The sequence below is a fragment of the Thamnophis elegans genome, chromosome 7 (genome assembly GCF_009769535.1).
Source record: "Thamnophis elegans isolate rThaEle1 chromosome 7, rThaEle1.pri, whole genome shotgun sequence".
Classification (NCBI taxonomy): domain Eukaryota; kingdom Metazoa; phylum Chordata; class Lepidosauria; order Squamata; family Colubridae; genus Thamnophis; species Thamnophis elegans.
The window spans coordinates 21787601-21803186 of record NC_045547.1 but is presented as its reverse complement, the minus strand read 5'-3'; the positions used below and the strand labels follow the sequence as shown (position 1 = coordinate 21803186).

The 15586-nt window shown below is 41.3% G+C and overlaps 1 protein-coding gene across 1 annotated transcript; it reads right to left on the bottom strand.

Annotated features, from left to right (window-relative positions):
* Positions 1–848: 848 nt before the first annotated feature.
* On the bottom strand, positions 849–15183 carry MRPS33 (mitochondrial ribosomal protein S33). Its single transcript, XM_032222108.1, has 3 exons — positions 15078–15183; positions 10641–10890; positions 849–999 (listed from the first exon to the last, which is right to left on the bottom strand). The coding sequence occupies exons 2-3, from the start codon at positions 10856–10858 to the stop codon at positions 897–899; spliced, it is 321 nt and encodes a 106-aa protein (XP_032077999.1). The 5' UTR covers positions 10859–10890; positions 15078–15183; the 3' UTR covers positions 849–896.
* Between the last annotated feature and the right edge of the window lie 403 nt (positions 15184–15586).

The following is a 15586-nucleotide window of genomic DNA, read 5'->3' as shown; positions in this document are numbered from 1 at the left end:
TTTTTAAAAAATGCTGAATATCAGATTTGTCCTCTTTTAGCATTGTAAGAAATTTGGGAGTTCTCTGACTCATAAGAGTTGGCATATTCTTTTATGACTATTTCTTGGTTATTATGTATGTTAATACAACCCTCGGGAAAAACATAGCAATAAAAGATGTATATGTGATGTCAAATTATATTCCAACAATATGGAAGTTAATATTTTATGATGAAGTGTCGCTCTATCAACCCTGGGATTAGGAAAACAAAATTATCCTGCATTGGTAGAATGAAATCTGCACTCCAGATGTTAAACAAAGAACTAAATAAGTTCACATCAAGTTTTGAAATGCCTTTAGATAGTAATGTCTTTAGAAAATGAAATAATATGGTTAATGTGGTCTAGATTTAATACTATTAAAGAGCTGAACTAGTTTAAAATTACACGGATCTTGTTTTGAAGTTTTAGTTTATTTTAATCATATAGGATGTATCACTTTTTCTAACTGTATCATAACTATTGAACTATTTTTTAAAACTTTATTGCATTTGACTAACAATTTTTTTTACAACCCATAAGGCTAGTATTTGCATCTACCCATGATGCAAATACTAGCCTTATATGGGTAAAGCCAACTGTATGGAACACTCCCATTGACAACTTAGCCTCCCTCCTGACCAGAGGAAAAAATAAGTTGGAAAGAGTGAAATGATTGGACTCACCTCTGTAGTTTTGGTATTTATGTTGATAAGAGTGATTAATTACAGTGACATCATAGGGCAAAGATTCCAGCCCTGAAATGGGAGGAGTTCTCTATTGGATGGGAAAAAATCCCCTTCGAACTAAAGTATTACATAAAGTCACCACCTGTTCCAAGATGTTTTATTAAATATATATGTGGCTTAATAGTGCTTCTACTTCTTCAGAGCTCTTTTTCCTTCTCCTTTCTTGGGGGGTCCTTTTCCACGCAGCCTCCTCAACCGTTTCATCTCATCTTTAAAATCTTCATGTTCATCCCTAAATCAAAAGGGCAAATGCAAGGAATGAGTCAAAGTACATGATTGCTTTATTAAGTCTCAAATTAGAATGATGTCCAGTTTTAACCAATGAGCAAGCTGAGATGAAGCAACATACACTATTTAACACACTTAAATGTTAAATACCCCCCCCCCCCCAAAGCTAATGCAATCCTTGGTTGTATAAACAGAGACATAGAATCAAAATCATGTTAAGTATTAGTAGTGCTTTATAAAACACGAATAAGATCACACCTGGAACATTGCATTAAGTTTTGGTCACCACTTTACAAAAAAGATGTTGAGACTTTGGGCAAAGTGCAGAGTAGAGCTACTAAGGTGATTAAAGAGACTAGATGTCAGCGTTCCAAATACCATGCAGAATTAAATCAGAGTCGAAGGCAAAACTATGCTTAAAGTTCCAATTTAATAAGACAGGCATGTTGGCATCGTGCTGTGGGATTCCAACTCCAGAAGTTACATCAGAATCCCACCCAGTTAAAAGTTCATGATCTTATCCCCACACCCACAGCCCATCAAATGGTCAAATCATCTTCTTCCATGCTGGCGTCTATGCCCAACTGCTTCTGGTCAGGTGTGAAAGTGCGGAGACAAAGGATGACCTTGGCTTCTAGTAAAGAATGAAAAGCAATACATTCCACAATCCTACTCCTTCTATTCCCCCCTCCCATCGACTATACTTAAAGAAACAGCATAATGAAATAAGAGAAAGTGTGGCAGGCCAAAATTCTAAAAGGAATATAAATGCAGGCCTGACACTAAAGACTAAACATATGAAGAAAAGTTGCAGGATTTGAATACGGCTAGTCTAAGAAAAGAAGGACTAAGGAGGACATGATAGCAGTATTCCAGTATTTTGAGAGGCTGCCACAAAGAAAAGGGAGTCAACTGATTTCCAACAAGAAACAATGGATGAAAATTAATCAAGGAGAGAGGCAACCTGGAATTAAGGAGGAACTGTGGGAACAATTAACCTGTAGAACTGCTTGCCTTCAGAAGTTGTGGGTGCTTCATCACTGGAGGTTTTTAAGAGACTGGACAGCCCCTTGTCTGAAAAGGTATCGAGTTTCCTGCTTGATTAGGAAGTTGGACTATAACAGTGGTCTCCAACCTTGGACTCTCTGTAAACCGCTTAGAGAGGCCTGAAAGGCCTATGAAGCGGTATATAAGTCTACTGCTATTGGCAACTTTAAGACCTGTGGACTTTGCTGGCTGAGGAACTCTGTGAGTTGAAGTCCACAGGTCTTAAAGTTGCCAAGGTTGGAGACCACTAGACTAGAAGACCACCAAAGTCCCTTCCAGTTCTATTCTGAATTTGAGAATACTTCCATGGGATATCTATGCTAATTTACATGTGTTTCTCTCACTGTGTCTGTCCGTGATGTTCACCAATGACAGGTTTCGTGTATTATGAGCCTTGTCATAATAAGCCCCGTAGGGCACATGGGGATTGTTAGATTTAACCTTCTTTGAATCATTGTAATTTATAAGACATCTTGGCTTAACAGGTAAACCTAGCCCATAGATAGGATTTCCTCTACAGGTAGACCTCAACTTACAACAGTTCAGTTAGGGACCATTCGAAGTTACAATGGTACTGAAAAGAATGACTCTGGTCCAGAGGTGGGTTCCAACCGGTACGATCCGGTTTGGCCAAATAGATAGTAACTCCGGTGGACATGTGACCGTACCAGTTCTATCCTCAGCGGCGCCATCTTTATTTACTATTCTGCATATGCGCAGAACAATTTTCGTTGAAAAAATGTAATTCCCCCTCTTTTTTTTAATGGTGTGTGCATGCCAGTCCCAGAGAGGTCCCAGAGATGGGCTGTTTTTTGCAAAAACAGAAGTGTTTTTCCCTGCACTCTGCAGGCTTCAGCAAGGCCGGGAGGAAGGAAAAATACCCCTGTTTTTGCAAAAAACAGGCCATTTTCCGCCCATTTTTTGCAAAAACATGGGCATTTTTGCCTCCCCCCAGCCCTGCTGAAGCCTGCAGAGTGTTCCTCCTGGCTGGGGAGGACAAACACTTTTTTTTTTCTTACTGGGTAGTTTACAGGTGCTCCCTTAGCTCTGGCGAGGCTGGAGCCCCCTCCCCCCATGGTCAAAACTTTTCACCACCATTTCGGTGGGCATGGGTGGTAAGGGGGGGTGTCATGTGACTGAGTGTGCGTGAGTGACATCAAGTTGGCCATGCCCACTCAGTCACATGACCCCCCGTCTAGCCACGCCCACCAAACTGGTACTAAAAAAATTTGAAACCCACCCCTCCTCTGGTCCTTACCTATGACACAGGAAACCATAATACTTCATGACCTCCTTTATGTATCTACAGAGGAACTTTTGAAGAAAAAAAACCCATCCTCGAACTATTAGTAGTCAGACATAATTAACAATATTTTCTTTTTCAAATGGAACATCAATTAGTACCTAGCAAGGGATTTAAAGCCCAGGAAAATGATAGGAACATGAAACAGGAGACCACGCTCACTTTTAGTGACTATTGCCTAAATTATTCATACCCTCATTTAGGAAGTGTATGCCAAGAGTTGACTTAAGTGGGCAGATGTAATGAAAAAAATATCTTAGAGTACGAATCTTTTCATTAAAGCATAATTATTCTTACCAGTAGAAAAGTACTGATTGTACCCTATAATTTTCAGTCACAAGATTCTGAAAAGCTTCCTTTTCTTCTTGAAAAAGATTTATAAGATGCTATAGCATGTGTTCCCTTCAACATTAATTGCTGAATTTCTGTGTCCTAATTTTAAATCAGATGGTTTGATTTTCTACCACTCAATCCACAGCCCTTCAACTACAGATGTGTCAAGATTATAACAGATGCATGCACATACTCACACTTTTTGCAGTGTTCTGTCATGCACATATATTTTTCTGCAGGGCTGACTTTAGCATGTCACATTTATCTGACTTTAACTAAGAACAGAAGGGGCAAAATAACTTTAAGGTATGCATAATCACGCCACTGGAATACACACAAAATTGGCAACCTGGATCCATGATCTATATCAGTGGCCCCCAACTTTTTGGGCATCATGGACTGGTTCCATGGAGGGAGGTTTTTCAGCAGACCAGAGGGGGCAATGGTTTTGTATGCTGCCTACATCTGGTGGATGAGGATTCACTTGTTTGCGCCACCCAGTTTCTGGCATGCCACAGACGAGTGCTGTGCCAAGGACCAGGGTTTGCATACAGGGCCAAAATTAAGCACATGAGAAAAGTACATTGAATTTTGAAACAACAAATCAAAAGAATTGCAAACAAAATATTTCTTCAGCATCAACTTGCTTAACGTTAAAGCCCAGGTTGCAAAAAGCTGGGGGAGGGGCCATATAAAATACATGCTATGTGGGCTAATAATTTTGGTCAACCATTCTTCTAATACCTGTGTTTCCATGAAAATAAGACCTGGTCCTATTTTCTTTTCACCTCCAAAATAAACACTAGGGCTTATTCTGGGGGGACGTTTTACTTGTTTTTAGTGCCACTGCCACAAGGTGATGTAGTGGTTGATCTGCCCCATGCAGATGGCTGTGGGGGCTTCCCTCAGGGCCCCCACAGCCAGGCCACCCATGCCCTGCTGCCTTGTCTTGTGGCTGCAGCACTGGTGCATCGCTCAGCCTCCTGCTCCATTGTGAGGCAGTTGTCGGGCCATGGATGTCCTAGTTGCGGGGACCATGAGGTAAGTGGGTGTGCACATGGGCCAACTCCACCCCCATCTCACCTCACCTTGTATTGACAGCACCATGAGCAACCAGACGGAATTGGTGGCCAGCCAGCTACACAAGCGCTTAAGTAGGGCTTATATTGAGTACATGTGCAGAAAACATAATAGGTTTTATTTTGGGCATAGGTCTTATCTGTGGGGAAACATGGTAGTATAGGAATCGTCTGCTGCAATTAACACTGTGATCTATATTAGTTAATTTGGGGCGGTGTAATGATTTTTGTTATTACTGCACATCAACAATAGGGATTGGTAAGCTATGGTAAAGGTAAAGGTTCCCCTTGCACATATGTGCTAGTAGTTCCTGACTCTAGGGGGCGATGCTCATCTCTGTTTCAAAGCCTAAGAGCCAGAACTGTCCAAAGACGTCTCTGTGGTCATGTGGCCAGTATGACTAAATGCCGAAGGCGCACAGAACACTGTTACCTTCCCTCCAAAGGTGGTCCCTATTTTTCTACTTGTATTTTTACATGCTTTCGAACTGTTAGGTTGGCCGAAGCTGGGACAAGTAATGGAAGCTCACTCTGTTACGCGACGCTAGGGATTCGAACTGCCAACGTTTCTGATTGACAAGGTCAGCATCTTAGCCACTGCATCCCTTTTAGCTATGGTAGGAGCCCTCAAAATGGGGAGGGGGGAGTCATGAGCAAATAGTACTGGTAATAGAACTTAGACTTAAATACTGCTTCATAGTGCTTTTCAGCCCTCTCTAAGTAGTTTACAGAGGCAGCATATTGCCCCCAACAATTTGGGTCCTCATTTTACCCACCTCGGAAGGATGGAAGCTATCTTTTTAGTTGTGCTCAACTGGATGTTTTTAAAATGCTTACGATGCAATTAGATCTGTTAGAGACCATATACATAATTCTAGAGGACTTAAAATACGACCAGCAGAAGTCCTTTCACGTGTTTTGTTTAACTGCAGGGAACATTCTGCTTAAACTAACAAAATGAACAAAACCTTTTAATAAAGCCAAGTCTGATTAAAGAGCCATGCACTGAATTAGGATTTAATTCTGATTCATATTTCCCAGTTGCATTATTTGTCCATTAGCAAGATAATATCATTTCCTCAAGGCCGTAGAGCTGTTAATATTGTTAGCTGTTCACAAAGTACCACACAGACCTTGATTCTGTTCCACCTCCATAAAATGCTTACTGCCTGCAGCCAAACACATTTCTGAGTGAGTCCTTTTCTGAACAAGAGATCAGTTAATAAAGTAGCTTGCAAAATACACACACACATACAATTTATATTTTTTCTGTGCCATAGGAAAGCCCCTTTGCTTTGCCATTGTCTCCCCAACAATGAAGAGCACATCTAGATTGCCATTATACGGGTTTTAAAAATAGCAACATTCAAGGATGTTTTAAATGTAAAAAAAAATATCTTAATGTACTGCTGTATGTTTTTAGCTTAACATGAAGCCAATTTCTTGGCATATGAATAAAACATAGCAACCCTCGGATCCATAGACTTCCTACTTTAGTGCGTACCAGAAGGAAATTAGAAGCATCTCCTAGTTTTTAATAAATTATAAAATAACAAGGGGGTGTGTGTTACTTTTGAAACTTTAGTTAGGAAACAAACCAGGATCGGAAATCCTGGAAAGGAGTGAGCATGCAAGCCTGAACAAACCATTTTTTATAAATGCAAAAAAGACTTTGGGCTTTTCAGTATGTTTATGCACAAGCCAGAGTTTGCTTAACATAGATTGAATAAATTGCTGGGTTTGTTGATCATTCCAAGGTAAGGATATGAAAACCTTGCAAAATGTCACGAGATCCTTAGATTTATGAGATTTTGACTGGCATAAAATGCATAAAGTCATACATTTATTTCATAGGATGTGAGCATTAGCATTATACATGTACATCAAAATCTCCAAGATTGCAGGTGTAACTTTGTTATCAAAGTGTCCTTTGTACATATGGGTAACATCTGAATAATGCAGCAGCTGAATAATCACACATGCAAATCCACTGCTTACAATCCCCAGTGCTTCAATTCGCACAGCACATTAAACCAAAGCCAAACAAACAACACAACTATTACAAAAGTTGCAGTTGGAAAGGCAAAGTAATTCCTAAAATGAAGAACAACCGCAATACATGGGACAGCTTAGCTGAAGAAAATTAATAAGGAAGACATGATAGAGGTGTTGTATATAACGTTTTGCATGATACGGATACAGTTAGAATATTGTGAAGTTAAACAAATAGAGACCCATGATAGAGAAAATCATCTTCTCCTTTCAGTCAGTGTTTCTATTTATTTATTTATTTATTCAATTTTTATGCAGCACATATTCTTTGCAGGGTGACTCTGGGTGACAAATTATCAAAACAGGAGAAACAACACAAAATGTTGGAGATTGAATTTCTCAACCATCCAGGTCATGGTTGTCCCAAAGGTGGACTTTATTGTGAACTTCCTGGACTTTCAGGAAGGTCTGAAAAGGGGAAAAACCAAAAAAACTCCAGTTGGCTTTTGAAAAAACACCTCTGGGACAAAGCTAAAACATTGTAAGCCCTAACTAAAACCTAGCTAAGAGAGCTAAGAGCCAGACCTGATGGGGATGAGGTCTCCTTGCCCCATCATTCAACTGTAGAAAAGATGTGGAGACTCTAGAAAGAGTGCAGAGAAGAGCAACGAAGATGATTAGGGGATTGGAGACTAAAACATATTAAGAACAGTTGCAGGAACTGGGTATGTCTAGTTTAATGAAAAGAAGGACTAGGGGAGACCTGATAGCAGTGTTCCAATATCTCAGGGGTTGCCACAAAGAAGAGGGAGTCAAGCTATTTTCCAAAGCACCTGAGGGCAGGACAAGAAGCAATGGGTGGAAACTAATCAAGGAGAGAAGCAACTTAGAACTGAGGAGAAATTTCCTGACAGTTAGAACAATTAATCAGTGGAACAGCTTGCCTCCAGAAGTTGTGAATGCCTCAACACTGGAAATCTTCAAGATGATGTTGGATAGCTACTTGTCTGAAATGGTATAGGGTTTCCTGCCTAGGCAGGGGGTTGGACTAGAAGACCTCCAAGATCCCTGCCAACTCTGCTATTGTATTGTATTACCTCCAGAGGTAAGCACCCTCTTCAGGGGCCCAGACCAACTGGCAAAGCCAGGGTTTGATCCTCTTCCAGGACAAAAGGAGGGGACAGATCTCATCTCTGGTGGAAGAATGTTCCACAGGTGTGGGGCCACAGTAGAAAAGGCTCTTCTCCTTGATCCTGCCTGCTTCAATGCCTTAGCAGACAGGATTAGTAGCAGGCTTCTTCTGCTGGCATAAGTGGGGCAGGCTTGTCCCATCAGGGAGAGACAGCTCCTCAGATACCCTGGACCCATGTGATGTAGTGCTTTAAAAATAATGACCAACACTTTGAACTGGATCCGGAAGCAAACTGGCAACCAAGGCTACTTGCTGCAGTAATGGTGTTATATGTGTGCAGCCCTAGCAGCTCCTAATACTGTGCACGCTGCTGCTGCGGAGCTGGCAGCAGAGTCAGACAGTGAGGAGGTTGGGGAGGAACATGAGCCAGTTCTGAGGGCTGAGGAAAGCTCAGACAAGGGCTCTGCGTCAGAAGCAGAGTGGGAGCTAGACAGCAATGAGCAGAGGAACAGCTGGAGCCTGTTCCCAGTGTGCGCATGCGCAGAGCTGCCAGAAGACAAGAACAACTAAGAAAGCAGGGTCGACTTAAGAGTAAAGCCACAGCTTGGAGGTGATTGGTCCCTCCCAGAGGAAACAAAAGAGGAGCGAGCGGGGAGTGGGCTTTTGCAGGAAACAATTTGTTCATTCAGTGGTGTCAAGAATGGAATGTTCTGTTGGTGATTATAAGAGACTCTGTGTCAAGTTTTGCCTTGCTCTGTGTTTGGAAACTAGTTATCTTGCAGCACTCCAAACAAGATAAGGTGCGTGTGGATAAACATTCCTCTGAAAGACTGTTTACTAAAGTCTTGTTGACTGTGAATGAAAGGAATTCACAGCCGTGTAAATAAAAGAGGTTTTGTCGGAATGAAAACTTTGCTTCTTGCTTTCTAAGGAATCCTGGGTGAGAACAAGCTGCATTCAATACTCTTCAAGGATAACCCCATGTGGAGCATGTTGTAGTAATCCAGCCGTGAGATGACTAGGGTATGAGTAACCATGCACAGGGACTCGAGATCCAACTAAGGGCGCAACTGGGGCACAACATGCAGTTATGCAAAGGCTCTCCTAGCCATGATCACCACCTTTGACTAGGGGTCATAAGTCCCGGAGGAACCTCAATACCCAAACTAGCACACCAGATCTGCCTGGGATAGTGCAACCCTATCCAGAGTTAATGATGATAATAAATCATCAGAGGTCCCTTATGCCCACAGACACTCCATTTTGCTTGGATTCAGCTGAGAAAGGGCAGCCACAGCGTCGCTTGGATCACCCAGGATGGTGATGTATAGCTATATATCATCAGTATATTGAAGATGACTCATCCCATATGATCTCACCTAGCAGTTTCATGTAGATATTAAAAAGAAGAAAGTACCAAGCCCTCTAGCTTCTTATTAAGGCTGATTGGGACTGGCCTTGGAGAAAGGAGCTGAAGCCGTGCAACATTCTGCCACCTGTCCCCATCCCCAAAGAATGCCATGCTCTATGGTATCGAAAGTCCCTGCAAGGTCAAGGAGAGCAGGATGGATACATACCTCCACCCAGCTCTCACTAGAGAACATCAAGTGCAACCAATGCCGTTTCAGTCCCATAACCCAGCCTGAAACCCAACTGAAAAGAGTCCAGTGTTGACTCCTGGCAACTCCCTGGCTTACTCCCTGCAGTTTTCTTGGTGGGTTTTCTTTCAGAAGTAGCTTGTCCTTGCCTCCTTCCTAGAGCTGAGAGAGAATGAGTGTCATCCAGTGGACTCTGTGCCCTAGATGGGACTAGAAATCATGGTCTCCTAATTTCTAGCCTGGTGTATTAACTTTACTCCAAACTGGCTTTTACATCTCATTTAGTACATATTTAACCTATGAACTTCATAGTAAGCACTGATTACCAGTGCTACTAGCAAATAAATAGAGAATAAGTTCATCAACAATTATATTCATAATCATATATATTTCTGGCATTTCAGATATTCAGATTTCCAATATTTAACTTGATATTTAACAACATAACTGGGTGCCACACCAAAAATTCTTGGACAGCACTTAGAAAATGAGTGCATTGAACAAAATGTCAATCTATCTCTTGCAAAACCAATCTTGGTATAGGAAGAATTCCAACCAAACTGTCTGGTGGTGGATTATACATGTGGGTATATACAGAGTTAAAACTGCTTTTCAATTCTAAGCACTAAAATGGTCTGAAATATCACACATTTTACTTTTTCTTCATGCAACTTTACAACAGTGTTGTAACAATGACAAAATTTGTTAGTTTGGAGAATTCATGAGATTTCATTCCTGATTTTTAAGCAGTGTTTTAAAATTAAATTAATTAGGTGTGTGGCAGATGTCCTGGTGCCATGCAGCACCACGATGGAGCTTCCATGATGAAAAGGAAGAAGTCACTCTTGAGGATTCATCATTTACTGCCAGAGCTGGTATTCAGCAGGTTCTGACCAGTTCTCGAGAATTGGTAGCGGAAATTTTGAGTAGTTCAGAGAACCAGTAAATACCACCTCTGACTGGCTCTGCTCCCATCTATTCTCTGCCTCCCGAGTCCCAGCTGATCGGAAGGAAATGGGGATTTTGCAGTAGCCTTCCCCTGCCACGCCCACCAAGCCACATCCACGCCCACAGAACTCTTAGTAAAAAAAATTGAATCCCACCACTGCACTGTGCCAGTCTGCCTCCATCCTTTCCTACATCCCCATATTTCTGAATTACCTGTAGAGGCCGTAGGAACGAAGTCTCCACATGAGGCCACTGTAGATATTGTGAGGAGGATACCAGTCATAGACTTCCTTGCGTTTTGCCAAGGGCTGCTCACTTAACAGCTTGACGACTTTCATGGATGAAGAATCGGTTGGGCGAGTAACTTCTCCAAATATATGCTTACTCAGGCGGGCCATCCGTAAGGCATAGTTGGAAAGAGGGCCCGACATCTCCAAATGCAAACTGGGCAAGTGCACTCCGCCTTTGACCAAAAGTGAAAGAAGGTAGCATTATGACATTCCCCAGATTTAATGAAATTGATACCATCCACCATATGCTTCCATATATATATATATGGAAGTTACAAACCCAGTATGCCCAAATATGGGAGGAAGTTCACTGCTTCCATTCTCTGTCCATCAGCTCGTCATAAGAGACCATCCAGACAGAAACCCAATATTTTTACTGTTGCCTTTGTTACATTTGTGTTGTATTTGTGCTGATAAATAAATAAAGGGAGACTAGTATAGATCTATTTCAAGCTATTTAGCTCTCATCAGCTAGCCATACCCTTACTGGGATTTGAACCTGTGCTGTATTGCATAAGATACAACACAAATAGTAAAAATATTGGGTTTCTGTCGTGATGGTCTCTTGTGACGAGCCGATGGACAGAGAATAGAAGCAGTTAGCTTCCTCCCATAATTGGGGCATACCAGGGGTTGTGACACTATATATATATATATATATATATATATATATATATATATATATATATATATATATATATATATATATATATATATATATGTTATATTTATGCTGATAAATAAATAAAGGGAGACTAGTATAGATCTATTTCAAGCTATTTAGCTCTCATCAGCTAGCCATACCCAAGTTTTTGGGAATCGAACCTGTGCTCTATTGCCTCCCAGGCAGGGAGTTAACCATTTGAGCTACAGAGAACGACTCCTTTATCAGCCAGCCAGGGTGGGAGGTATATACTTTAAAGTCACAACCCCTGGTATGCCCAAGTATGGGAGGAAGGTCACACTTCCACTCTCTGTCATTAGGCTCGTCACAAGAGACCATCCAGACAGAAACCCAATATTTTTACTGTTGCCTTTGTTACATTTGTGTTGTATTTGTGCTGATAAATAAATAAAGGGAGACTAGTATAGATCTATTTCAAGCTATTTAATGGTCTCTTGTGACGAGCCTAATGACAGAGAGTGGAAGTGTGACCTTCCTCCCATACTTGGGCATACCAGGGGTTGTGACTTTAAAGTATATATATATATATATATATATATATATATATATATGTATATGTATATGTATATGTATATGTATATGTATATGTATATGTATATGTATATGTATATGTATATGTATATGTATATGTATATGTATATGTATATGTATATGTATATGTATATGTATATGTATATGTATATGTATATGTATATGTATAAATAAATAAACAAAATACAATGAAGTGAGCCATGACTTAGTGTGAGATAATAACCCTAGGTACATTTCACATAAGCAGGTATCATGTCATGAAACATGACTCATTCGAAAAATCAATATTGCTGGGACTGATTAGTGGACAAAGGAGAAGGGGCCACCCTACTACCTGCTGGCTGGACAATTAAGTATATTTACAGGTTTATTTTTGTTCTTTTTACTATTACTTGTGCTATTTCAATACTATTTTGTACTATACAGAAATATCACTGAATATACCAAGACTTATATACCACTCCACTGTGCTTTATAAAACTCTCTGAACAGTTTACAAATGCCAGCATATTGCTCCCAACAATCTGGATCTTCATTTTACCGACCTTGGAAGGATGGGAGGCTAAGGCAACCTTGAACTCATCAGGATCAAACTCCTGGCTATGGGCAGAATTTGACTGCAATACTGCATTCTAAGCACTGTGCCATCACAGCTCAACTAAGTACTTTATCGGCTATTTCTGAGTGCTGCCAACCAGCCTTCCAGTGCTGCTATTCCCTTGTGGTGCTTATGGGTTCTTTCCTCCCTGTTCATTTGCTTCCCTTATCCTGGTCATGTTACTGGACATGTACGGTCAAACAAACATGGAAGGACATGCGCTAAAGAAGGAAGTAGCTCTCACAATTACTGAAAGAATCTCTTCTCACTGTACATGTGACCTGTCAGACAAGTTTTCTCTCACTTCAGTGCATGGCCCTCCACCATACATATGACCTGTCAAACATGGATCTAACACCCTGCCATGTTTAAATAACAGGCCAAATATTATTTCATGTTTAAATCAACAGTATAGTATTCTTTCTGAATAATAGTAGATCCATGCTTTGCAACCATCTGAATTCATCGGTATCTATTATAGGCCACTTAAAAAAAGGCCAACCTGCATCAAAGGGAGCCAACTAAACTCTATTGAAGCACATGTTAAAGAGAGTGATTGGTGCTTGTTTTTTCATTAGCCAGTGATAGTCAGTGCAAGAGAAGCAAAGCTAGGAAATCTTCTTTTAATGTCCCACATCAAATTTATAAGGATATCACTATTGCCTGGTCACATTTATGCGGCAGATTGAAATTCAGTCACTGGGACAGTGCAGTTTCTGTTACCATATTTTTCTGGAGGCTCAAACACAGGAAGAAAGCAGAGCAACACAGTATTGAGGAAAGCATGTTAACACAGCATTGAGGAAAATCACAATCACAACTCTTTTTTAATTTAAGGGCTTTGTGGAGACACCTCCCAGAGCAAGTTGTCAGAAAGTACTATCAGATAAAACATAAAGTATCTGCATAGAGGTGTCTACATAGATGTGTCTGCATGTATCAAATAATGAAAACAGTGACATGCCATAAGATCTTCTCCTTTTCTATATGTGCTATATGCTCACATGCACATACAAAAAGGACCTGGCTTACATCAAGATGAGATGCTGCTTTCATACTACTGCAATGCGCTCTACATGGGGCAGCCCTTGAAGAGTATTCGGAGACTTCAACTCGTCCAGAATGCAGCCGCGCGAGCGATTGTGGGTGCACCTCGGTACATCCACGTTACACCTATCCTCCGCGAGCTGCACTGGTTACCGATCAGTCTCCGGATACGCTTCAAGGTGCTAGTCGTAACTTATAAAGCCCTTCATGGTATTGGATCTGGGTACTTGAGAGACCGCCTGCTGCCAATTACCTCCCACAGACCCATTAGATCTCACAGGGTTGGCCTCTTCTGGGTGCCATCTACCAGCCATTGCCACCTGGCTATTACCCAGGGGAGGGCCTTCTCTGTGGCAGCTCCGGCCCTCTGGAATGAACTCCCTGCAGGGATTCGGACCCTCACCTCTCTTCAGGCCTTCCAAAAAGCCGTCAAAACCTGGCTTTGCCGGCAGGCCTGGGGGTGATAAGTTCCCTCCCCTCTCGACATGTATGGTTGTGCGACTGTTGTCTACTTTTATTATTTGTATTTTGCCTTTTTATGTTCCCCTTTTTTCCCCCCCCTTGAATTGTTCGCCGCCCTGAGTCCTCCCAGAGAAGGGCGGCATACAAATAATAAAATACAAATACAAATACAAATAATTCTGACAAAAAGGTTAGATCCTATGGATGCCTCTGCATGGGACTTTTGCAAAGATGGAATGGAAGAAAGGAGACTGTATTTCCTCTAATTGGCATTGTTTCTACGCCCTGAAATTGGTATTATTTCTATACCCTAGGTACTGTTTCTACACCTTTAAATAAATTGCTCTCATGGAGTTGGGGGAAGGGATCAAAGTCCTTTCCCCGTTTATCTTGTCTTTTGGGCAACCACTGAAGCATCTTCTAATGACAACCATCAACCGCAGCTTTTCCTAAACATTTTTCAGACAGCAAGATTTGAAAACAACAGCATTGATTCTACAATAACTGACACATATTTCCGTGTTCTTTTAAAGCGGTGCTTTTCAATCCCAGCAAGTTTAAGATGAGAGCTGGGGAATTCTGAGAGCTGACTGGGACAGCAAAATGTATAAGACTACAGCAGATTGCATTCGTTCATCTTCTGCCAACAGATCCCAATACATTCATCTAGGACTACAAGCAGTTTCCATGTTCTGAGAAAATAAACGCCCATATAGGCATCTCTTAACACAGAGGTCTTCAAACTTCGCAACTTTAAGACTTGTGGACTTCAACTCCCAGAATTCTCCAGCCAGAGAATTCTGGGAGTTGAAGTCCACAAGTCTTAAAGTTGCCAAGTTTGGGGACCCTAACAAATCCCATTATATATCATTCACCGGGGAAAGCCTCAACTGTTAACAAAGAAAATAGAAAACTGTTCGTCTTCACAAACACACATACACACACGGTTTCCTTTTAACTAACCCAGGCGAAGCACAAGTTGCTTTTAAATTACAAAAACTCGGGAAAAACCAAAACAATTCGCCTCTTCCACTAACCTTCCAGCACTTCAAACGTGCGGACCTCTCCAGCCCGGAGGAAATGCGCTGCCCTCTAAGCGCTCCGGGTAGGCCGACGGATAAAAGCCAAACGGGGGAAACATAAGAGCGAAGGTACATCTAATACGCATGCGGGCTTTCTTACTCCTGCGCGGATGCCGCCATGTTGAACAGCCTGAGTGTGACGTCACTGTACGGAATCGGGAGTTTGGGGCGCGTTTCAGAGTCTAAAAGCGGTCTTTGGAATAGGTGCTCTTCGCAGAACTGGTGCTGAAATGGGAATATGTAGTGTAATTCTCCATTTCAGCGTTAGCTTTATGGCAGCCAAGAGTTTATAATTTATTGCATTTAGAGAGGTCGGTCTAGGATATTTATTTTATATGCATTTATCTTAGGAGTAGAATAGAATAGAAAAGAAAAGAATAGAAGAATAGAATGCAATGCAATGCAATGCAATAGACAAAAAAAAACAGAACAAAAGAACAGAACAAAATAGAATTCTTTATTGG

What these genes read in the sequence shown, in the direction of transcription:
- MRPS33 (XM_032222108.1), bottom strand. Translation starts at nt 10,858, where the DNA reads ATGTCGGGCCCTCTTTCCAACTATGCCTTACGGATGGCCCGCCTGAGT. An exon ending in CGTTCCTACGGCCTCTACAG is followed by an intron (nt 1,000 to 10,640) that starts GTAATTCAGAAA and finishes CTTTTGATTTAG; the next exon opens with GGATGAACATGAAGATTTTA.